At 44.6% G+C, this 24795-nt stretch overlaps 1 protein-coding gene and 1 non-coding gene across 3 annotated transcripts in view; one reads left to right on the top strand and one right to left on the bottom strand.

Moving 5' to 3' along the window:
- AUNIP (aurora kinase A and ninein interacting protein) overlaps positions 1-22852 on the bottom strand; it is a 43152-nt gene extending 20300 nt beyond the window's left edge. Inside the window, exons 1-2 of one of the 2 annotated variants that reach the window (XM_066270053.1) lie at positions 22674-22852; positions 13815-13958 (exon numbers count right to left, since the gene is read on the bottom strand). In XM_066270053.1, coding sequence (XP_066126150.1) covers positions 13815-13958; positions 22674-22757 — 228 coding nt within the window. In that variant the 5' untranslated portion in view covers positions 22758-22852. The remainder of the gene's footprint in view (positions 1-13814; positions 13959-22673) is intronic. The other variant, XM_066270054.1, reaches the window with a different exon arrangement.
- Positions 18112-18230, top strand: LOC136332431 (small nucleolar RNA SNORA26). The gene has a single exon (XR_010730695.1). It is a non-coding gene; the product is annotated as a small nucleolar RNA SNORA26 (small nucleolar RNA).
- Positions 22853-24795: the final 1943 nt, after the last annotated feature.

The raw sequence follows: 24795 nt of genomic DNA, 5'->3' as shown, positions 1-24795 counted from the left end.
CTTTCTCACATGTGCCTTGACCGTGGGCCTTCAGCAGACCGAGTAACCCCCTGCTGGAGCCAGCGACCTTGGGTCCAAACTGGTGGGCTCTTTGCTCAAGCCAGATGAGCCCGCGCTCAAGCTGGCGACCTCGGGGTCTCGAACCTGGGTCCTTCCGCATCCCAGTCCGACGCTCTATCCACTGCGCCACCACCTGGTCAGGCACTGATTTTTTTAAAACACATTTTACTCTTATAATAAGAAGACTGAAATGAAACCAAATGTAGTATCCTTCTGTAATGAGGCCAAGCCATGGTAGTCAGCCCAGAAAAGAAATAAACACAGACCCCCTAACTTCTGGCCAACTACAAATCACCCCCCAAATATAGCTGACAGTTCTGTTTAGAGACTAAGGAAAAAGGGACATGCTTTTGAAAACACTGGCCAGTAGCCACTGCTTATCTATCCCTGACATTAAAACTCAAACAAACCTTTGTTTACTTGATAGCTTGTTGTTGTGAGTCCGGGGCACAGAAGAGAGATCAGCAGATGAAATCATCAAGGACTAGCAAAGGACCACCGCTCGCTCAGGCAAATGGCCCCGAGTTCGCGCTGTGTCCTATTTTTATTCACAAGACTTCAAAAAGCTTATTTACTGAGAAATTGGCATAACATTAAGCGTAACTTTTACTTAGAGATACATGGAGTACACCTGCATGATAGCTTAATAACATAATATTAAAAGGCATTAATTGCCCTGGCCGGTTGGCTCAGCGGTAGAGCGTCGGCCTAGCGTGCGGAGGACCCGGGTTCGATTCCCGGCCAGGGCACATAGGAGAAGCGCCCATTTGCTTCTCCACCCCTCCGCCGCGCTTTCCTCACTGTCTCTCTCTTCCCCTCCCGCAGCCAAGGCTCCATTGGAGCAAAGATGGCCCGGGCGCTGGGCATGGCTCTGTGGCCTCTGCCTCAGGCGCTAGAGTGGCTCTGGTCGCAATATGGCGACGCCCAGGATGGGCAGAGCATCGCCCCCTGGGGGGCAGAGCACCGCCCCTGGTGGGCGTGCCGGGTGGATCCCGGTGGGGCGCATGCGGGAGTCTGTCTGACTGTCTCTCCCTGTTTCCAGCTTCAGAAAAATGAAAAAAAAAAAAAAAAGGCATTAATTGTTATTGCTTCTATGGTTTCCACAACATTCCTCTCTTTATCTCAAGGGATAACCTTGGAAGGTACAGAAATCTTATGAGAATGTTTTACTGAGAAAAAGCCCAGCAACTGTCTTCAGTCACATAGACCTGTTTCAGTGACCTGCCTTCAAGTCACAGAACAATTTTCTTGGCAAAACATTCTTTTCTTGTTGGCTGTGTTCCGATCCAAAGCCATGCAATGGATTATTCCACTACAATAGCTACTTTATGAAGGGGCAGATTTCTACATCATGTGAAAGGGAACCTTTAATATTTTGCTATGGGCTTGAAGTCTTAAGTTCAGAGGAACAGGAACTAGTGGGGAAACCAAACTTCTAAACAGTAGATCCTGCAGAGCAGATTTCTGCAACACACTAAGTCAGCAGAACATGCCTGACCTGTGGTGGCGCAGTGGATAAAGCGTCGACCTGGAAATGCTGAGGTCGCCGGTTCGAAACCCTGGGCTTGCCTGGTCACGGCACATATGGGAGTTGATGCTTCTAGCTCCTCCCCGCTTCTCTCTCTCTGTCTCTCTCTCCTCTCCCTCTCTCTCCTTTCTATAAATGAATAAATAAAATAATAAAATAAGTTAAAAAAATATTAGGACATTTAAGTCAGCAGAACAAATGTTTTCACCATTAACACCATGAAAGAAAAAGGTGTGGACTTCCAGTCAAGACAACTGGTAGCCTGACCAGGTGGTGGCACAGGGGATAGAGTGTTGGACTAGGACGCAGAGGTCCCAGGTTCGAAACCCCGAGGTCGCCAGCTTGAGTGCGGGCTCATTGGGTTTGAACAAGGCTCACCAGCTTGAGCCCAAGGTTGCTGGCTTGAGCAAGGGGTCACTCGGTCTGCTGTAGCCCCTCCCCCATCAAGGCACATATGAGAAATCAATCAATGAACATATAAGGAACCGCAATGAAGAACTGATGTTTTTCATCTCCCTTCCTGTCTGTCTGTCTGTCCCTATCCGTCCCTCTCTCTGGCTCTGCCATACACACACAAAAAAAAGACAACTGGTAAACACAGCACTGAAATCTCCCACACCACATCAAAATTACAACTAAACTATGGAACAATCATTCAGAACCACTGAAATCCAGCTAAATGAAAGTCCTACAGCTAGGTGCTTAAAGAAGCCACATGAGCCTGACCTGTGGTGGCGCAGTGGATAAAGCGTTGACCTGGAAATGCTGAGGTCACCGGTTCGAAACCCTGGGCTTGCCTGGTCAAGACACATATGGGAGTTGATGCTTCCTGCTCCTACCCCTTTCTCTCTCTCTCTGTCTCTTTCTCTCCTCTCTCCAAAATGAATAAAAAAAAATCTAAAAAACTATATATTCTAAAAAAAAAAAATTAAAAAAAAAAAAAGCCACATGAGGCCCTGGCTGGTTGGCTCAGTGGTAGAGCGTCAGTCTGGCATGCAGGAGTCCCGGGTTCAATTCCCAGCCAGGGCACACAGGAGGAGCACCCATCTGCTTCTTCATCCCCACCCCCCTCTACCTCTCTCTTCCCCTCCTGCAGCCAAGGCTCCATTGGAGCAAAGTTGGCCCGGGTGCTGAGGTCGGCTCTGTGGCCTCTGCCTCAGGCGCTAGAATGGCTCTGGTTGTAACAGAGCAACACCCCAGATGGGCAGAGCATCGCCCCCTGGTGGGCGTGCTGGGTGGATCCCGGTCAGGTGCATGTGGGAGTCTGTCTGACTGCCCCACCGTTTCCAACTTCATAAAAATACAAAAAGACAGATGACGTCAGAGTAATGGTGGGGTAGGAAGCGATACCAATAAATCTCCGCCAAAACTCAACAAGATCTTCAACCAGAAACAGAAAAACCTATCCTTGGAGCCTCCAGATGTTTCACAATACACCCAAAGGTATGGTCGAGCGAAAAATTGGCTAAATATATAATCAAACCCCGAAGGAAATAGGGAGTAAGAAATGCTCCGCCTTCCTCACTGAACTAAACAGGGCGGCTTTCACTGGGAACTGAGAATATAGAAACTAAGGCGGGCAAAGGGGATGAATAGATCCAGGCCGTGGCACAAACGGCTGAACCAGGCTGTGGCACGGAGATCCAAGCCAAGGAAAAACTGTTCCTGTGGCAACCTGGGCAATACAAGCTAACACTCGTGCCAAACCCAGACAAAGACAGACAAGTGGGGCAGCCATTTTCCCGATCCCCTGGTCGGCGCGCAGATAGCGGGCGAGAGATTCCTTCCAAAGCCCCAGGAGTGGGCGCCCGTGTTATCCCACAGAGAGGCAGAGTCAGAGGCCTTTGTGTGGGCCGAAAGCGGAATCTCCGGACCGCCCCAGCGCCCTTAAGAAGCTGCGCACGGGGAGGGAGCCAGAACTAATTCCAACGCTGGAACTTTTCCGTGCGGGTGGGGATTTCACTCAGAGGGTGAGGCAGCCAGCCTGATATCCAGGTCTGCACGCGCAGATAGTGAGCGAGAGATTCCTCCGAGTGCCTCAGCAGTGTGCGCCCACCCGTGTTACCGGACAGAGTGGCAGAGCCAGAGGTCTTTGAGTGGGCGGAAGCCCCGCCTGATTATGCTAGCAGCTCTGACTGACTGAGCCTTACCCAGAGCCCTCTGCTGAGTGGGAATAGAGTGGGGAGTTGCCAGCTCTTTGAGCCTCTTACTATCCAGGCAGAGGCAGCAGCAACCCCATAGCTGGATTATCAGGCTACTAATTGAGAAAGGAAAGACTAGGAGAAAGGCTCCAGGAACACGGACTCTCTCACTGGTGGAGCCTATAAATGCTAATGAGCCTCCACTGCCAACGAGACTAAAGCACAATACATGACATTGCCATAGAGACTTATCAACTGCAAACCTCTACCTGAGCGTGCCAAAGGGGCAGAACCCGGGGTACAGAGTCACCGACCAGGAAGAGGGAGAGAAAAGAAAAAGCAAGAAGATAACCTCTCAAAATTAAGAATAATCCGCAGACTTTATAACCTATCCCATTTTATTATATTTGTTCGTTTGTTTCTCTTATCTTCATTCTGGATATTTTTTTTTTCCTCCTCCAATTTGGTCGATTAACTCTCTGCCGGTCTTACTCTCTCCTCTCCTTGAACTACACTACCCATAAGTGTTACATCTCCCATTATCTTTTCTTTCCTCTTCCTTTCTCTCTATAAGGGTTGCACTCCAAAACCCTTAACTCTCTCTCTCTCTCTCTCTCTCTCTCTCTCTCTCTCTCTCTCCTCTTTTTTCTTTTTTCTTCTTTTAGTGGTTCCCTCTTTTTTTTCTCTCTCTCTTTTCTCCCTCTATATTAGTTTTTTCCTTTCTTCTTTACGTCTCCTCTCATTCAAACCTCAATAACGAACAAATTATCTTATCTGGGACTCAAACTTATGTTTGTGGCATTTTGGGGGTTTTTACTTCACCTTTTTAACTCACTAGCAGTGCTCCCATCCCTGGCTCTCCATTTTATCTAGTTCTTATTCCACTAAATAGTAATTTTTTAATTTGTCCCCCCATTTTCATGTTTCCCTCTTATTCCTCTCATCATAACTTTTAGTCAACCAACACCTAAAAGCAAATGATTTTATTCTTGACCCAAATTTTTTCTTTATTTGCTTTTTGTGGGTCCATACCCCTTCTTTTTTCTTTTCTTTTTGCCCCTTTATTACTTTTCCCCAATTCAGGCCCTCCATTACAGGCATTGTTTGTTCTATTTAATACAATATAATTCATAGTTCACCACAAGATTTTCTCAAGAAAGAGAGGAGAGGAGAGGAAAAAAGGGGGGAATAATTTCCTTTTTTTTTTATTTTATTTTTATTTTATTTTTCTTTATTTCATTATTAATTTTTTTAAAAAAACAACTCTTCGATTTTTTATTTTTTTAACTTTGTATTCTTTATTAAATCTAATACTATCAACAAAACCACCCTCAGATGCCATTAAGGAAAAGAAAATCGAATATCATGGATACAAAAGAAAGAGGGGTAACACAGCTAGATGAGGAAAAATCTATGGAGAAAAAATTTAATATTTGAAACCTTGGAGCTAAATGACAGAGAATTCAAGATAGAAATCCTAAAAATCCTCCAAGATATACAAGAAAACACAGAAAGGCAATTTAGGGAGCTCAGAAAACAACTCAATGAACACAAAGAATATATTTCCAAGGAAATTGAAACTATAAAAACAAATCAAACAGAGATTAAAAACTCAATTCACGAGCTGAAAAACGAGGTAACAAGCTTAGCTAATAGAACGGGCAGATAGAAGAGAGGATTAGTGAAATAGAAGACAAGCAACTTGAAGCACAACAGAAAGAAGAAAGAGACTCAAAAATTTTAAAAAATGAGAAAGCCCTACAAGAATTATCTGACTCCATCAGAAAGAATAACATAAGAATAATAGGTATATCAGAGGGAGAAGAGAGAGAAAATGGAATGGAGAACATACTAAACAAATAATAGATGAGAACTTCCCAAGCCTGTGGAAAGAACTAAAGCCTCAAATTCAAGAAGCAAACAGAACTCCGAGTTTTCTTAACCCCAACAAACCTACTCCAAGGCATATCATAATGAAATTGGCACAAACCAACGGCAAAGAAAAAATTCTCAAGGCAGCCAGGGAAAAGAAGAATACAACATATAAAGGAAGGCCCATTAGATTATCATCAGATTTCTCAGCAGAAACTCTACAAGCTAGAAGAGAGTGGACCCCAATATTTAAAGTCCTGAAAGAGAGGAACTTTCAGCCATGAATACTATACCCATCAAAGCTATCCTTCAAATATGAAGGAGAAATAAAAACATTCAGAGATACAGAAAAGATAAGGGAATTTATCATCAGAAAACCCCCACTCCAGGAATTACTAAAGGGGGTTCTCCAATCAGATACAAAGAATAAAAAAAAAAAAAAAAAAAAAAGCTACAAGTAAAAGCTCCAAGAAGAACACAATAAAACCAAATTTAAACTGTGATAACAACAAAAAGAAAGGGGGGGAGAGGATGGAGATTAACAGTAGCAAAGGACGATGGAGTGCAAAAGTACTCACAAAATAGTGCGCTACAATGAACAGGGTAGGAACCCTTTTCATTACTTAAAGGTAACCACCATTGAAAAAACCACCACAGAAGCACATGAGATAAAAAAGATAGCAACAGAGGAAAGATGTATGGAATACAACCAAATAAAAACAAAAGATAGAAAAACGAAAGAGAAGGATCAAACAAGACACAAAACTAACAGAAAGCAATATATTATAAAATGGCAATAGGGAACTCACAAGTGTCAATAATTACACTAAATGTAAATGGATTAAACTCACCAATAAAAAGGCACAGAGTAGCAGAATGGATTAAAAAAGAAAATCCAACTGTATGCTGCCTACAGGAGACTCATCTAAGTAACAAGGATAAAAACAAATTCAAAGTGAAAGGCTGGAAACCAATACTCCAAGCAAATAACATCCAAAAAAAAGCAGGTGTAGCAATACTCATATCTGATAATGCTGACTACAAGACAGCAAAAGTACTCAGAGACAAAAAATGGCCATTTCATAATGGCTAAGGGGACACTGAATCAAGAAGACATAACAATTCTTAATATATATGCACCAAACCAAGGAGCACCAAAATAATAAGACAGCTACTCATTGACCTTAAAACAAAAACTGACAAAAATACAATCATACTTGGAGACCTCAATACACCGCTGACGGCTCTAGATTGGTCATCCAAACAGAGAATCAACAGATATAGTGGCCTTAAACAAAACACTAGAGCACCTGGATATGATAGACATCTACAGGACATTTCATCCCAAAGTGACTGAGTATACTTTTTTCTCCAGTGTACATGGATCATTCTCAAGAATTGACCATATGTTGGGCCACAAAAACAACATCAGCAAATTCAGAAAAATCAAAGTTGTACCAAGCATATTTTCTGATCATAAAGCCTTGAAACTAGAATTCAACTGCAAAAAAGAGGGAAAAAATCCCACAAAAACATGGAAACTAAAAAAATAAAAATTAAAAATAAAAATAAAAAAATAAAAAAAAAAAAACAAGGAAACTAAACAACATATTTTTAAAAAATGAATGGGTCAAAGAAGAAATAAGTGCAGAGATCAAAAGATATATACAGACTAATGAAAATGACAATACGACATATCAGAATCTATGGGATGCAGCAAAAGCAGTGATAAGAGGGAAGTTCATATCACTTCAGGCAAATATGAACAAACAAGAGAGAGCCCAAGTGAACCACTTAACTTCACACCTTAAGGAACTAGAAAAAGAAGAACAAAGACAACCCAAAACCAGCCAAAGAAAGGAGATAATAAAAATCAGAGCAGAAATAAATGAAATAGAGAACAAAAAAACTATAGAAAAAATTAATAGAACAAGGAGCTGGTTCTTTGAAAAGATCAACAAAATTGACAAACCCTTGGCAAGACTTACCAAGGAAAAAGAGAAAGAACTCATATAAACAAAATCCAAAATGAAAGAGGAGAAATCACCACGGACACCGTAGATATACAAAGAATTATTGTAGAATACTATGAAAAACTTTATGCCACTAAATTCAACAACCTAGAAGAAATGGATAAATTCCTAGAACAATACAACCTTCCTAGACTGAGTCAAGAAGAAGCAGAAAGGCCTGACCTGTGGTGGCGCAGTGGTTAAAGCGTCGACCTAGAAATGCTGAGGTCGCCAGTTCGAAACCCTGGGCTTGCCTGGTCAAGGCACATATGGGAGTTGATGCTTCCAGCTCCTCCCCACCTTCTCTCTCTGTCCCTCTCTCCTCTGTCTCTCTCTGTCCCTTTCTCTCTCCTCTCTAAAATGAATAAATAAAATTAAAAAAAAAAAAAAAAAAGAAGCAGAAAGCCTAAACAGACCTATTAGTAGAGAAGAAATAGAAAAAACCATTAAAAACCTCCCCCAAAATAAAAGTCCAGGCCCTGACGGCTATACCAGCGAATTTTATCAAACATTCAAAGAAGACTTGGTTCCTATTCTACTGAAAGTCTTCCAAAAAATTGAAGAAGAAGCAATACTTCCAAACACATTTTATGAGGCCAACATAACCCTCATACCAAAACCAGGCAAGGATGGCACAAAAAAAGAAAACTACAGACCAATATCTCTAATGAATACAGATGCTAAAATACTAAACAAAATACTAGCAAATCGAATACAACAACATATTAAAAAAATAATACGCCTGACCTGTGGTGGCGCAGTGGATAAAGCGTCGACCTGGAAATGCTGAGGTCGCCGGTTCGAAACCCTGGGTTTGCCTGGTCAAGGCACATATGGGAGTTGATGCTTCCAGCTTCTCCCCACCTTCTCTCTCTGTCTCTCTCTCTCTCCCTTTCTCTCTCCTCTCTAAAATGAATAAATAAAATTAAAAAAAAAAATAATACATCATGATCAAGTGGGATTCATCCCAGAATCTCAAGGATGGTTCAACATACGTAAAACAGTTAACGTAATACACCATATCAACAAAACAAAGAACAAAAACCATATGATCATATCAATAGACGCAGAAAAGGCTTTCGATAAAATACAACACAATTTTATGTTTAAGACTCTCAACAAAATGGGTATAGAAGGAAAATATCTCAACATGATAAAGGTCATATATGGTAAACCATCAGCTAACATCATATTAAATGGCACTAAACTGAAGGCTTTCCCCCTTAAATCAGGAACAAGACAGGGTTGTCCACTCTCTCCACTCTTATTTAATGTGATACTAGAGGTTCTAGTCAGAGCAATCAGACAAGACAAAGAAATAAAAGGCATCCATATCGGAAAAGAAGAAGTAAAGGTATCACTTTTTGCAGATGATATGGTCCTATACATCGAAAACCCCAAAGAATCCACAAAAAGACTACTAGAAACAATAAGTCAATACAGTAAGGTCGCAGGATACAAAATTAACATACAGAAGTCAATAGCCTTTCTATATGCCAACAATGAAACAATTGAGAATGAACTCAAAAGAATAATCCCCTTCACGATTGCAACAAAAAAAATAAAATACTTAGGAATAAACATAACAAAGAATGTAAAGGACTTATATAATGAAAACTAAACCATTGTTAAGGGAAATCGAAAAAGATATAATGAAATGGAAGAATATACCTTGTTCTTGGTTAGGAAGAATAAATATAATCAAGATGGCCATATTACCCAAAGCAATATACAAATTTAATGCAATTCTCATCAAAATTCCAATGACATTTTTTAAAGAAATAGAGCAAAAAATCATCAGATTTATATGGAACTATAGAAAACCCTGAATAGCCAAAGCAATCCTAAAGAAAAAGAATGAAGCTGGGGGCATTACAATACCTGACTTCAAACTATATTATAGGGCCACGACAATCAAAACAGCATGGTATTGGCAGAAAAATAGATACTCAGATCAATGGGACAGAACAGAAAGTCCAGAAATAAAACCACATATATATAGTCAAATAATTTTTGATTAAGGGGCCAACAACACACAATGGAGAAAAGAAAGCCTCTTCAATAAATGGTGCTGGGAAAACTGGAAAGCCACATGCAAAAGAATGAAACTGGACTACAGTTTGTCCCCATGTACTAAAATTAACTCAAAATGGATCAAAGATCTAAACATAAGACCTGAAACAATTAAGTACATAGAAGAAGACATAGGTACTCAACTCATGGACCTGGGTTTTAAGGAGCATTTTATGAATTTAACTCCAAAGGCAAGAGAAGTGAAGCCAAAATTTAATGAATGGGACTACATCAGACTAAGAAGTTTTTGCTCAGCAAGAGAAACTGATAACAAAATAAACAGAAAGCCAACTAAATGGGAAATATTTTCAAACAACAGCTCAGATAAGGGCCTAATATCCAAAATATACAAAGAACTCATAAAACTCAACAACAAACAATCCAATAAAAAAATGGGAAGAGGACATGAACAGACACTTCTCACAGGAAGAAATACAAATGGCCAACAGATATATGAAAAGATGCTCATCTTCATTAGTTATTAGAGAAATGCAAATCAAAACTGCAATGAGATACCACCTTGCACCTGTTAGATTAGCTATTATTAACAAGACAGGTAATAGCAAATGTTGGAGAGGCTGTGGAGAAAAAGGAACCCTCATACACTGTTGGTGGGAATGTAAAGTAGTACAACCATTATGGAAGAAAGTATGGTGGTTCCTCAAAAAACTGAAAATAGAACTACCTTATGACCCAGCAATCCCTCTATTGGGTATATACCCCCCAAACTCAGAAACATTGATATGTAAAGACACATGCAGCCCCATGTTCATTGCAGCATTGTTCACAGTGGCCAGGACATGGAAACAACCAAAAAGCCCGTCAATAGATGACTGGATAAAGAAGATGTGGCACATATACACTATGGAATACTACTCAGCCATAAGAAATGACGACTTCGGATCATTTACAGCAAAATGGTGGGATCTTGATAACATGATACGAAGTGAAATAAGTAAATCAGAAAAAACCAGGAACTGCATTATTCCATACGTAGGTGGGACATAAAAGTGAAACAGAGACATTGATAAGAGTGTGGTGGATGCCTGACCTGTGGTGGCGCAGTGGATAAAGCGTCGACCCGGAAATGCTGAGGTCGCTGGTTTGAAACCCTGGGCTTGCCTGGTCAAGGCACATGTGGGAGTTGATGCTTCCAGCTCCTCCCCCCTGTCTCTCTCTCCTTTCTCTCTCTCTCTCTCCTCTCTAAAATGAATAAAAAAATAAAAAATAAAAAAAAATTGTTTAAGAGTGTGGTGGTTACGGGGAGGGGGGGCGCACAAAGAAAACTAGATAGAAGGTGACAGAGGACAATCTGACTTTGGGTGATGGGTATGCAACATAATTGAACGACAAGATAACCTGGACTTGTTATCTTTGAATATATGTATCCTGATTTATTGATGTCACCCCATTAAAAAAATAAAATTATTAAAAAGAAAAATACAAAAAAAAAAAAAGCCACATGGAAACTGGTAGAAGGGGCAGAGATGTGGAAAATGCTGGTCCCAGTCCCACATCATCGTGTAATGGGTTTTTAAAACTTTTTACCGAATTTATTGGGGTGACATTAGTTAATAAAATTATACAAATTTCAGGTGCACAATTCTACAATATATCATCTGTATACTGCATTGTGTTCACCACCACAAGTCAAGTATTCCTCCATCAGCATCTGTGCGACGATTTAAAATCAGGAAGGATATCTTGGCTGCGGAGGTCTCCCTGAGGGGCAAGGAGTCCCAGGCCCACCCAAGGCCCCCCAGCCCAGGGGTCCAGTGCCAGGAAGAAAAGTCACCATAACTTCTGGCTGTAAGAACCAGTGTGGATTAAGGCCAAGGAAGACAGAGGTTGCTGGAGTCCCAGGCCGTTCCTCTTAAAGAGCCTATACATGAACTTACTCAGACTCACTCCATCTAAGCTCCAGCTCTGGGGCAGCAGCTTGAAATGAATCAGGGATAAATGGAAAGGAACTTAATTCTTGGGCACCAGGATGAGACCTGGGGGGACAGCTTTCTGCCAGACAAAAGTGCTGGCAGGGGACCTTGTCTCTTTTCTAAGATGCCTTCCTCCAGAGCCAACAGGCAGGTACCATATCTAAGTCTCCATTAACCTGGCCCACATTGTTTGCCTCACCCTGGTGATTCCCTGAGACCCTGCCCCACCTAACTTGCAGGGGCATCCAAGCCATTGCCAGTGGTTTTCTTGTACAGCTGGCCTCTCTTGCCCCTGCTTCAGACTTTCCTGAAATCTCTCAAAAAGTAGCATCTAGCCTCTGCGTACCCAGTACCTCTTGCTAAGTGGCCCCGGAACCAGCACTAGGGGCAGCCCACCTTAGTTCATAGCTTGGCGCCTGGTGGGCACCTTCCAAGCCTGGCACAAGTAGCAGCCATCTGCAGATCACTCTGTAGCTAGTGTCAGGTGGCCTCAGGCAGAAACAGATGGTAGCTGACCTTGCACTTCCCAGTGTACCCAGTGGACAGCTTCAGACCATGCCATATTACAACCCTACTGCCTCCACGAGCAACACACTCAAGGGGCAGATTTGGTGAGCGCTAAAGCCCTACTGAAGCAAGTTCTGTTCCCTAGGGTGTACTCCTGTATAGCAGTTCCTCCACTGTAGTCACAGATGGTCCTTGCAGCCAACTGGCCTGTGGATCAATTCCTCCCAGCAACACCAACAGCAATCAAGGCTCAACAACAACAGGCCAGTGCACACAGCCTACACAGGGGTGTACATGGAATGCATCAGCTTGGGTAACTGGGGAGGCTGCATCACAGGGCCCGATAGGGTATCTACTACACAAGGACACTCTACCAAGGCCCAGAGTCATAGCTGTTCTACCTGATACATAGAAACAAACATAAGGAAGCAGCCAAAACATGGAGACAAAGAAACACGTCCCAAAGGAAATAAGAGAAATCTCCAAAAAAAGAAATAAATGAAATGGAGGAAAGCAAACTACCAGATACAGAGCTCAAAACAATGGTTATAAGAATGCTCAAGAAACTTAGCAAGAACTTCAACAGCAAGAAAAAGGACATAGAAATCATAAAAAATAATTGGTCAGAAATGAAGGCTGCTTGACCAGGCGGTGGCGCAGTGGATAGAGCGTAGGACCGGGATGCCAAGGACCCAGGTTCGAGACCCCGAGGTCACCAGCTTGAGCGTGGGCTCATCTGGTTTGAGAATAAAGCTCACCAGGCCCTGGCCGGTTGGCTCAGCAGTAGAGCGTCGTCCCTGGTGGGTGTGCCGGGTGGATCCCGGTTGGGCGCATTCGGGAGTCTGTCTGACTGTCTCTCCCCGTTTTCAGCTTCAAAAAGAAAAAAAAAAAAAAAAAGCTCACCAGCTTGGACCCAAGGTCGCTGGCTTGAGCAAGGGGTTACTTGGTCTGCTGTAGCCACCCCACCCCCACCCCCACCCCCGTCAAGGCACATATGAGAAAGCAATCAATCAATGTACAACTAAAGTGCCACAACAAAAAACTGATAATTGATGCTTCTCATCTCTCTCCGTTCCTGTCTGTCTGTCTGTCCGTCCCTATCTATCCCTCTCTCTGACTGTCTCTGTAAAAAAAAAAAAAAAAATGAAGGCTACACTAAAAGGAAAAATAATTTATAGGAAATCAACAGTAAGTAGAGTAGATGAAGCCAACAATCAAATCAGTGATTTGGAATATAAAGAAGCAACAAACAGGCCCTGGCCGGTTGGCTCAGCAGTAGAGCGTCGGCCTGGCGTGCGGGAGTCCCGGGTTCGATTCCCGGCCAGGGCATACAGGAGAAGCGCCCATCTGCTTCTCCACCCCTCCCCCTCTCCTCCCTCTCCTTCCTCTCTGTCTCTCTCTTCCCCTCCCGCAGCCAAGCCTCCATTGGAGCAAAGATGGCCCGGGCATTGAGGATGGCTCTGTGGCCTCTGCCTCAGGTGCTAGAATGGCTCTGGATGCGACAAGCGACGCCCCGGAGGGGCAGAGCATCGCCCCCTGGTGAGCATGCCGGGTGGATCCCGGTCAGGCGCATGCGGGAGTCTGTCTGACTGCCTCCCCATTTCCAGCTTTGGAAAAATGAAAAAAAAGGGAAAAAAAAAAAGAAGCAACAATAAGAACAGCAAAAAGAAACAAGAATCCGCCTGACCTGTGGTGGCGCAGTGGATAAAGCATCAACCTGGAATGCTGAGGTTGCCGGTTCAAAACCCTGGCCTAGCCCGGTCAAGGCACATATGGGAGTTGAGGCTTCCTGCTCCTCCTCCTCTTCTCTCTCTCTCTCTCTCTGTCCCCTCTAAAATGAATAAAAATAAATTAAAAAAAAGAAAGAAACAAGAATCCAAAAAAATGAAGATAGTATAAGGAACCTCTAAGACAACTTCAAGCATACCAACATTTGCATCATGACGGTGCTGGAAAGAGAACAGAGAAAAATGTCCTAAACAAGATGAAGCCAAAGAAGCCCACACCAAGACACATCATAATTAAAATGCAAAAGGTTGGCCCTGGCCGGTTGGCTCAGCGGTAGAGCGTCGGCCTAGCGTGCGGAGGACCCGGGTTCGATTCCCGGCCAGGGCACACAGGAGAAGCGCCCATTTGCTTCTCCACCCCTCCGCCGCGCCTTCCTGTCTCTCTCTTCCCCTCCTGCAGCCAAGGCTCCATTGGAGCAAAGATGGCCCGGGCGCTGGGGATGGCTCTGTGGCCGCTGCCTCAGGCGCTAGAGTGGCTCTGGTCGCAACATGGCGACGCCCCGGAGGGGCAGAGCATCGCCCCCTGGTGGGCAGAGCATCGCCCCTGGTGGGCGTGCCGGGTGGATCCCGGTCGGGCGCATGCGGGAGTCTGTCTGACTGTCTCTCCCTGTTTCCAGCTTCAGAAAAGAAATGAAAAAAATAAATAAATAAATAAAATGCAAAAGGTTAAAAACAAGGAGAGAATCTTAAAAGCAAGAAAAGTAGCCCTGGCCGGTTGGCTCAGCGGTAGAGCGTCGGCCTGGCATGCAGAGGACCCAGGTTCGATTCCCGGCCAGGGCACACAGGAGAAGCGCCCATTTGCTTCTCCACCCCTCCGCCGCGCTTTCCTCTCTGTCTCTCTCTTCCCCTCCCGCAGCCAAGGCTCCATTGGAGCAAAGATGGCCCAGGCGCTGGGGATGGCTCTGTGGCCTTTGCCTCAGGCGCTAGAGTGGCTCTGGTCGCAACATGGCGACGCCCAGGATGGGCAGAGCATCGCCCCCTGGTGGGCAGAGCGTCGCCCCATGGTGGGCATGCCGAGTGGATCCCGGTCGGGCGCATGCGGGAGTCTGACTGTCTCTCCCTGTTTCCAGCTTCAGAAAAATGAAAAAGAAAAAAAAAGAAAAGCAATTAGTTCCCTATAAGGGAGCTCAGTTGATTTTTTTTTTTTTTTTTTTTTTTTTTAAGTGAGAGGAGAGAAGATAGCCAGATAGACTCCCACATGCACCCCAACCAGGATACACCTAGCAACCCCCCATCTGGGGCCAATGTCCGAATCAACTGAGTTATTTTTAGCACTGGAGCTGACACTCAAACCAACTGAGCCACTGGCTGCCGGAGTGGAAAAGGGAGAGAAGAGGAAAGGAAGGGGGAAAGAAGCAGATGGTCGTTTCTCTTGTGTGCCCTGACTGGGAATTGAACCCAGGACACTATCCATTGAGCCAACCGGCCAAGGCCTGTCAGCTGATTTCTCAACAGAAACTTGGCAGACCAGAAAGGATTGGCACAAAACATCCAAAGTGCCCTGGCTGGATAGCTCAGTTGGTTGAAGCATCGTCACAATATATAGAGGATGCCAGTTTGATCCCTGGTCAGGGCACATACAGAAACTGATACCTGTTTCGGTCTCTCTCTCCCCCTTTCTCTCTCTCTAAAATCAAAAAATTAAAAAAGAAAATATCCAAAGTGATGAAAAGCAAGGACCTACAATCAAGATTACCCCTCAAAGCTATCATTTAGAATCAAAGGACATATGAAGAGCTTCCCAGACAAGAAAAAGCCAAAGGAGTTCATTACCACAAAACCAGTATTACATGAAATGTTAAAGGGTCTTCAAGAAGAAAAAAATATATATCAAAAATATGAACAGCCTGACCACGTGGTTGCACAGTGGATAGAGCGTGACCTGGGATGCAGAGGACCCAGGTTCGAAACCCCAAGGTCAGCAGCTTGAGCATGAGCTCATCTGGCTTGAGCACAGGCTCATAGGCTTGAGCGTGGGATCATAGACCTGACCCCATGGTCACTGGCTTGAGTCTAAGGTTGCTGGCCTGAGACTAAGGTCGCTGGCTTGAATAAGGGGTCACTGGCTCAGCTGGAGGCCCCCAGTCAAGGCACATATGAGAAACCAATAAATGAACAACTAAGATGCCACAATGAAAAGTGGGTGCTTCTCATCTCCTTTTCTGTCTATCTGTCCCTGTCTGCCCCCACCAAAAAAATAAATAAAGAGAACAATAAAATGGAAATACATACTATCACCGTGCCCAGATAGCTCAGTTGGTTAGACTAGAGCATCATCCCAACATGCTAAGGTTGTAGGTTCAATCCCATCAGGGCATGTACAAGGAGCAACCAATGAATGCTCAAATAAATGGAGCAACAAACATGTTTCTCTCTCGCTTTCCTCCCCCTTCCTCTCTAAAATCAATGAATAAACATTTTTTAAAATATGTATCTATCAACAATTGAATCTAAAAATCAGAACAAACAGAACAGAAACAGACTTACAGATACAGAAAACATTTTGATGGCAAATGGGAGGAGGGTTGGGAGGTATGGGTGAAAAAGGTGAAAGGATTAAGACATACAGATTGGTTGTTACAGAATAGTCACTGGGATATAAAGTACAGCATAGGGAATATAGTCAATAATATTCTAATAACTGGGTGGTAATCAGATGGGTGTGAGTTATCAGGATGATCACTTAGTAAGTTATATAATGTCTAATCACTAGGGTGTACACCTGAAACTAATATAATAATGTTTATCAACTACAAATGAAAAATAAAAAATGATGAAAGAGAGGGGTGTGACTTGGGGTGACAAGAGTTGCAGACATAGAGACAAATGCTAGCTCTCCTCTTCCCTGTGGGTCACTCCCTTTCTCTCTGAACCAGGGGTCCCCAAATACGGCCCGCAGGCCGCATTTGGCCCCCTGAGCCCATTTATCCGGCCCAGCTGCACTTCAGGAAGGGGCACCTCTTTCACTGGTGTCAGTGAGAGTGGCGTTGCTCACATACAGTACTACTTCTGGTGATGCTGGACATACGGAACCGGACATTGACCATCTCATTAGCCAAAAGCAGGCCCATAGTTCCCATTGAAATACTGGTCAGTTTGTTGATTTAAATTTACTTGTTCTTTATTTTAAATATTATATTTGGGCCCTGGCCAGTTGGCTCAGTGGTAGAGCGTCGGCCTGGCGTGCAGGGGACCCAGGTTCGATTCCCAGCCAGGGCACATAGGAGAAGCGCCCATTTGCTTCTCCACCCCTCCCCTCCTTCCTCTCTGTCTCTCTCTTCCCCTCCCGCAGCCAAGGCTCCATTGGAACAAAGATGGCCTGGGCGCTGGGGATGGTTCCTTGGCCTCTGCCCCAGGCACTAGAGTGGCTCTGGTTGCGGCAGAGCGACGCCCTGGAGGGGCAGAGCATCGCCCTCTGGTGGGCGTGCCGGGTGGATCCCGGTCGGGCACATGCGGGAGTCTGTCTGACTGTCTCTCCCCGATTCCAGCTTCAGAAAAATACAAAAAATATATATATATATATTATATTTGTTCCCGTTTTGCTTTTTTACTTTAAAATAAGATATGTGCAGTGTGCATAGGGATTTGTTCAGTTTTTTTTTATAGTCCGGCCCTCCAAAGGTCTGAGGCACAGTGAACTGGTCCCCTGTGTAAAAAGTTTGGGGACTCCTGCTCTGAACTCTTCCTAATTCTCTTCCATTTCTCTTCTTTCTGAATTAAACTGGTATACAGGTTTTCCATCCAGCACATGTGTCACTCAAGAATTATTCTAATAATAAAAGGCTTATTCCTAATTCTAGGAGTAATACCCACTGCACATTTTGATCATTTTTTTATAAGTAGGTGTATTTCTCTACCAATCATAAATTAGCCTTTTTCTCTGTATTTGGGGGAAAACAGTCACCATTCTATCTATGCTGTAATATGATACAACTTTATACGTTTTTGCATACTAATTCACAAACTAGGGAAAAACACAAAGGTTACCAAGGAAGCAAGATAACTTTCCTGATTTAACAAGCTTAGTTAATACAAATGCTAAGGCTAACTAACACAAGGTCCGTTCTCAGGACTTCCTATATTGTAGAAAATGTGTTTCAGGTTCCTGAAGTGACCCAAACTTTAACTACTGCATAGAAGAGAGAGACTTTCATATTTACTCAACAGTTATATAATTCATATTCTTAATTTTAAAAACAGCCTTTCTAAGTCTGATGCAGTGCCTTAAGAGACTAATGCTGAAAGGTAAAGTAAGTCTCCATAAAAGTCAGAGATGCTATATAACTTCCCTTTGACCCCTATATGGAGTCACAGCTTAAATTTTTTTTTCATTATAAAAATTTTAAAAAACATGCATTCTCTGACCTAGTGATTCAACTTCAAGAAATTCATCCTACAGATGCATTCATGTATGTGCAAAATGATGTGTGCATAAATTTTTCATTGCATAAGTGTTCTGAACAGCAAAAGATTGAGATAAATTTCTGTCTACAGGCCCTGGCCAGTTGGCTCAGTGGTAGAGCATCAGCCTGGCATGTGGATATCCCTGGTTCGACTCTTGTTCAGGCATATAGGAGAAGTGCCCATCTGCTTCTCCACCCCTCTCCCTCTCACTCCCCCCCCTCTCTCCTCCTCCCCTCCTGTAGCCATGGCTCCACTGGAGCAGGTTGACCTGGGCACTGAGCATGGCTCTATGGCCTCTGCCTCAAGCACTAAATAATGGCTCCATTTGCAAGCAAGCGTCCTAGATGGGCGGAGCATTGCTCCCTAGTGGGTTTGCCAGATGGTTCCGGGCCAGGGCACATGTAGGGGTCTATCTCTGCCTCCCCATCCTCTCACTGAATTAAAAAAAAAAATTGTCAATTATAAACTGATATAAACAAATAAATATCTATACACACTTGCTATGGACTGAAATGTATCCTCCCAAAATTCATACATTGCTGACCTGTGGTGGTGCAGTGGATAAAGCGTTGACCTGGAAATGCTGAGGTTGCCGGTTCAAAACCCTGGGCTTGCCTGGTCAAGGCATATATGGGAGTTGATGCTTCCAGCTCCTCCCCCCTTCTCTCTCTCTCTGTCTCTCTCTCCTCTCTCTCCTTCTCTGTCTCTCTCTTTCCTCTCTAAAAATGAATAAAAATAAAAAAATAAAAATAAAATAAAAAAACAACAACAAAAACTTAAAAAAAAAAAAATTCATACATTGAAGCCCCAACCCCCACAAGGCACGATCTGGCCACGTATGCCCTCTCAAGCCTTTTAGATCTCATCTACTCTTCTCTGCCTCACTCTGCTCCAACCACACTGGTCTTCCTGCTGGCCTTCAAGCCAAGTACACACAAATCTATCTACAGGCATACCTTTAGTTACTGCAGGTTTGATTTGACAAGGGGAAAATTTTGAGAAATCCTAAATTAAATTACAGCAGGCCAGAGAGTGAAAATAAGAGACAAGAAGGGGTTAATCAGTAACAACTGCAGGGCAAAAACTAACAAGACTGCTTACATTCCTGAATGAGTGCTGGAACTTTGAATAACTTTTAGTTGGCTATTTCTGCCATTAACCAGAAGAGAGAACAGCTAGCTGTCATTGAACCCCAGGAGCCATCTTGTCCTGCACATATGCATGAACGTTCCAGACTATTGCCTACCAATCCAAATAAGCAAACACTTCTTAGAGACTCTGTGCCTATCCCAGAACTAGCCTCGCTTCCCCTTCTCCCAGCCCCTTTATCTATATAGCCAATGTAAATTCTTTCAAAAAACTTACATCTTTCTTCCCCCTACTTTATAAACACTCGCCAACTCCAGGACAGTGGACATGTTACCTATTCCACCTGGCACTGCTGCTGGCAGTTTAGACTTCATGCCCCAGAACCTGGTGCCTTTTTTCTTGCTAGCAATGGCCCAATAAACCCTTCTTTCTAAAAAGACTTTCAGCTGTAGAAGTTCAATTTTTTAACAGCTTTCAGACCACCGCAATAAAGTACTGCAGTTAAGCCAATGGTAATCTTTTTGAAGAGGATCTTGCCTTCAATTTGTAAAAACTACAACATCTGCTAAGCACATTAGAGAGAAGCACAAAAGTGAGCTATGTCTGTATCTATCTCCTTTCTACCCTATCATTCTCTTCCCCTTCTCCCCACAACATGCACCAAGGAAAGGCCATGTGGTTATACAGTGAGAATGTGGTCATCTGCAAGACAAAAAAGAAAAGTCCTCAACAGAACCAGACCGTGTTGTAAACTAAGACAATACTGTTGCCATTAGTAGATACTATTCCAGCCTGATTAGGTGGTGGTGCAGTGGATAGAGCATTGGACTGGGATGCAGAGGACCCAAGTTCCAAACCCAAGGTTGCCAGATGGATCACGGGCTTACCAGCTTGAATGCAGGGTCGCTAGCTTGAGCGTGGGATCACAGACATGACCCCAAGGTTGCTGGCTTGAATAAGGGGTCACTAGCTCTACTGTAGCCTTCCCACCACCCCCGGGTCAAGGCACATATGAGAAAGCAATTAATGAACAACTAAAGTGCTACAAGGAAGACTTGATACTTCTCATCTCTCTCCCTTGTCTGCCTGTCCCTCTCTCTGACTCTGTCTCAAAAAAACAAAAAGATACTATTCCATATAATGAAATACTGTATTGGAGCCACTCTTTATGAATGCATATGAAATAATCCATACTATTGCAGAACAGTGAATAATACACTCCTATTTATAAGAGAAAAGACTTGATTGTGGATGCATAGAATACCTCTGGAAGGATATACAAGAAATGAGTGGTCTCTGAGATGGGGAAGGATGGTTAGGAGTATTAGAGAAATACTTTATTGCATATCCTATACATTTTAAATTATGTACCATTTTTTTCGCCCTGGCCGGTTGGCTCAGCGGTGGAGCGTCGGCCTAGCGTGCGGAGGACCCGGGTTCGATTCCCGGCCAGGGCACACAGGAGAAGCGCCCATTTGCTTCTCCACCCCTCCGCCGCGCTTTCCTCTCTGTCTCTCTCTTCCCCTCCCGCAGCCAAGGCTCCATTGGAGCAAAGATGGCCGGGGCGCTGGGGATGGCTCTGTGGCCTCTGCCTCAGGCGCTAGAGTGGCTCTGGTCGCAACATGGCGACGCCCAGGATGGGCAGAGCATCGCCCCCTGGTGGGCAGAGCGTCGGGGCGTGCCGGGTGGATCCCGGTCGGGCGCATGCGGGAGTCTGTCTGACTGTCTTTCCCTGTTTCCAGTTTCAGAAAAAAAAAAAAAAAAAAAAATTATGTACCACATGAATGTACTACCTCTCCCAAAAACCTTAAGTTTAAGAAAATTAAAGAAGTAGGTGGTTCATTTATTATTTCTCAAAAATTGACTTTAGTTGTAAGATGCTTTTTTAACAGTACTCAATTGATTTTATTCAAGCAAGTTGCAGCCACCCACAGTAAAGATTGTGAATCATGGTTTAGGTTAGCCACCTGGTCCAGGGACTCTATTGTCCAAATTATCCAAATTCACCACACCTGGCTAATCTCAATCCCTTTCTACCTGCTCAGTTAAATCTTCCTTGTTAATCCCAAATCATGATAATTTCACCTCCAAAATCACAGGTGGCTCAGTTAGTTAGAGCCAGGGTACATACGAGAACAATGATGGCATAAGTGGAACAACAAAGCTGATATTTCTCTCTCTCTCTGTCCCTTCCTCTCTCTCTAAAAATCAGTAAGTAAAAAACAAAATTTTTTTAAACCACATTTCCCTTGAAACCACTCATATTCTACCTTGTAGAGGGTAAGAGTACTGGCCTTTGTACCAGTAAGAACTGGGCTTGAATCCCTGCTTATCTGGGTAACTTTCTTAATCTAAGCCTCAATGTTTTCATCTGTAAAACACAGATAATGGTAAAATCTACTTCACTGAGTATTTGTGAGTACCTACCATTAATAAGCATGTGATACCCAGTAAAGAGCAATCTCTTTTCTTCCCAACTTTAGAGCAAGAATCCTGCCTTCAGTGTCTTTTTGGAGCTATTTTCATGTATAAAATGGGTATCATTATACTGCCTACCATATACAGTTGTATCAAACCAGGTAACATATCTGAAACACTGCATAAAATGCTCAATAAACATTAAAGATTAACTCTTACTTTTGTTGCTGTGTAATGACTAACACAGAATTTTGTCCAGGTGACAAACCTGGGTTTGATTTCCAACCTTCCTAATTGGGCGCACCCGGGTTACTTAACCTCGGTTTCCTCATTCCCATAAGGGTGATGGCCATATGACGCACATTAAGTATTTACTACAGTACCTGGCATCCAATGGACGTTCAATAAATATTAGGCCAGCTCCCCTTCCCGCCTCTTCTGTTCTTCCCCCTGAAGTTCCTGATTCTCGCAGGTCAATGGCCTGCAACCTGGCGGCCCCAGGACGCGACCTTCCCAATATCAGCCTCACCCCCTGCCGCCTGCCAGGGGCTCCGGGCTCCTGAGGAGTCGGCTCCACCACACTCCTCGAAGCAAGTTTTCTCGCCGCCCTCTCCCCATTCCTCGAAGGCTCGCTGTCCCGGCCTCTCCGTATCGTATCCCGCGTCTTCCTTCTCTCCACCCACCCCAGAATCCAGTTTTCACCCTTCTTCAGGCTCCACGCTCTCTCGCCTTTGAATTTCCAAAGCTGTTCTTTTCTCAGTCACCGACTTCACCTCCATCACCTCCCGGTCCCCCAAACTCCCCTATATCCACCTCCCCAGACACCCTCTCGCTCCCCAGCGTCTCACCTGTACTTTCCGTCTCTTCAGCGCCGCCGCGTCCAGCCACACACCGCAGGCTTCCTCCTCCTCCTCCGGGCCTCCGCGCCTCATGGCCGCTGAGGAGGTCAAGCCAACCGGACAGCGGGTTAGGCCTCCGCCCACCTCAGAGAGGATCCGCAAGAGCAGCCTGCGCCGGAGTTCGGATCTCCCGCCGACTCTGGGGGCGGAGCTACGTCGCGGCAGCCCCAGCCCCAGCGTCCGCTACGTCCCGGCCCAGGCCCCGCCCCCTTCTAAGCCCCTCCCGACGACGCAACGACGACCGGCTAGGGTTCCTTTCTCTCTTTTTTTTTTTTTTCATTTTTCCGAAGCTGGAAACGGGTAGGCAGTCAGACAGACTCCCGCATGCGCCCGACCGGGATCCACCCGGCATGCCCACCAGGGGGCGATGCTCTGCCCATCCGGGCGTCACTCTGTTGCATCCAGAGCCATTCTAGCGCCTGAGGCAGTGGCCACAGAGCCATCCCCAGCGCCCGGGCCATCTTTGCTCCAATGGAGCCTCGCTGCGGGAGGGGAAGAGAGAGACAGAGAGGAAGGAGAGGGGGAGGGGTGGAGAAGCAGATGGGCGCTTCTCCTGTGTGCCCTGGCCGGGAATCGAACGCGGGACTCCTGCATGCCAGGCCGACGCTCTACCACTGAGCCAACCGGCCAGGGCCTTCCTTTCTTTTTATTGAAAGGCTATATTCCGGGAAACGTGCTGTGTGAACACGTTCACAACAAGCACTGTGCATTTTCTTTTTGCTGATTAGTTGTACTTTCTTATTGTAAATATAATGCCTACTCCCGGGTTTAGGGTTTTCTTTGTCTCAAAAAGGAAGGGTGGAAGGCCCTGGCTGGTTGGCTCAGTGGTAGAGCATCGGCCTGGCATGCAGGAGTCCCGGGTTCGAGTCCCGGGTTCGATTCCCGGCCAGGGCACACAGGAGAAGCACCCATCTGCTTCTCCACCCCTCCCCCTCTCCTTCCTCTCTGTCTCTCTCTTCCCCTCCCGCAGCGAGGCTCCAGTGGAGCAAAGATGGCCCGGGCGCTGAGGATGGCTCTGTGGCCTCTGCCTCAGGTGCTACAATGGCTCTGGTTGCAACAGAGCAACGCCCCAGATGGGCAGAGCATCGCCCCCTGGAGTCCTCAACACTACCCTAAATGGTTAACATACCCTCCACTTTATGACTTTTGTAATTTAAAAAAGTAAAAATCGAGGCCCTGGCCGTTTGGCTCAGCGGTAGAGCATCGGCCTGGCGTACGGGGGACCCAGGTTCGATTCCCGGCCAGGGCACATAGGAGAAGCGCCCATTTGCTTCTCCACCACCCAGCCTATGGTGGGGCAGTGGATAGAGCTTCAACCTGGAACACTGAGGTTGCTGGTTCAAAAACCCTGGGTTTGTCCAGACAAGCCAAATAGGACAAGCAATCAATGAACAACTAAAGTGAAGCAACTGTAAGTTGATCCTTCTCGTTCCTCCACCCCCTCTCTTCTCTAAAATCAATAAACAAAATCTTTAACAAACAAAAAAAAGAAAAAGAAATAACTAGTTTTCATGCCTGCCTTCATGGCTTACTGTATGACCTTGGATTTTAAAAATCAAGTGAGGGCCCTGGTAGGGTAGCTCAGTTGGTTAAAGCATCATCCTCATTTGCCAAGGTTAGATCCCCATCAGGGTACATACAAGAATCAACCAATGAATGCATAAATAACTGGAAAAACAAATCAATGTTTCTCACTCTCTCCTTTCCCCCTTCCCCTCTCTCTCTTAAAAAAAATAAATCAAAAAACAAGGCAGATCAAGTGAGGCAACATTTTTTTTTAAAAGGTTTTTTTTTAATTTATTTATTTATTCATTATTAGAGAGGAGAAACAGAGGGAGAGAGAGGAGAGAGAGACAGAGAGAGAGGAGGGGGGAGGAGCTGGAAGCATCAACTCCCATATGTGCCTTGACCAGGCAAGTCCAGGGTTTTGAACTGGCGATCTCAGCATTTCCAGGTAGATGCTTTATCCACTGCGCCACCACAGGTCAGGCCGAGGCAACATTTTTTAAAGTGCTTTGTAAGTTCTGAACGCCTCTTAGAAATGCAAAAATGATGGCATGCCACCTGTCCT

Source organism: Saccopteryx bilineata, chromosome 3, assembly GCF_036850765.1.
Source record: "Saccopteryx bilineata isolate mSacBil1 chromosome 3, mSacBil1_pri_phased_curated, whole genome shotgun sequence".
NCBI classification, from domain to species: domain Eukaryota; kingdom Metazoa; phylum Chordata; class Mammalia; order Chiroptera; family Emballonuridae; genus Saccopteryx; species Saccopteryx bilineata.
Note: the sequence above shows the minus strand (reverse complement) of the source record. Positions and strands in the feature narration are given on the sequence as shown.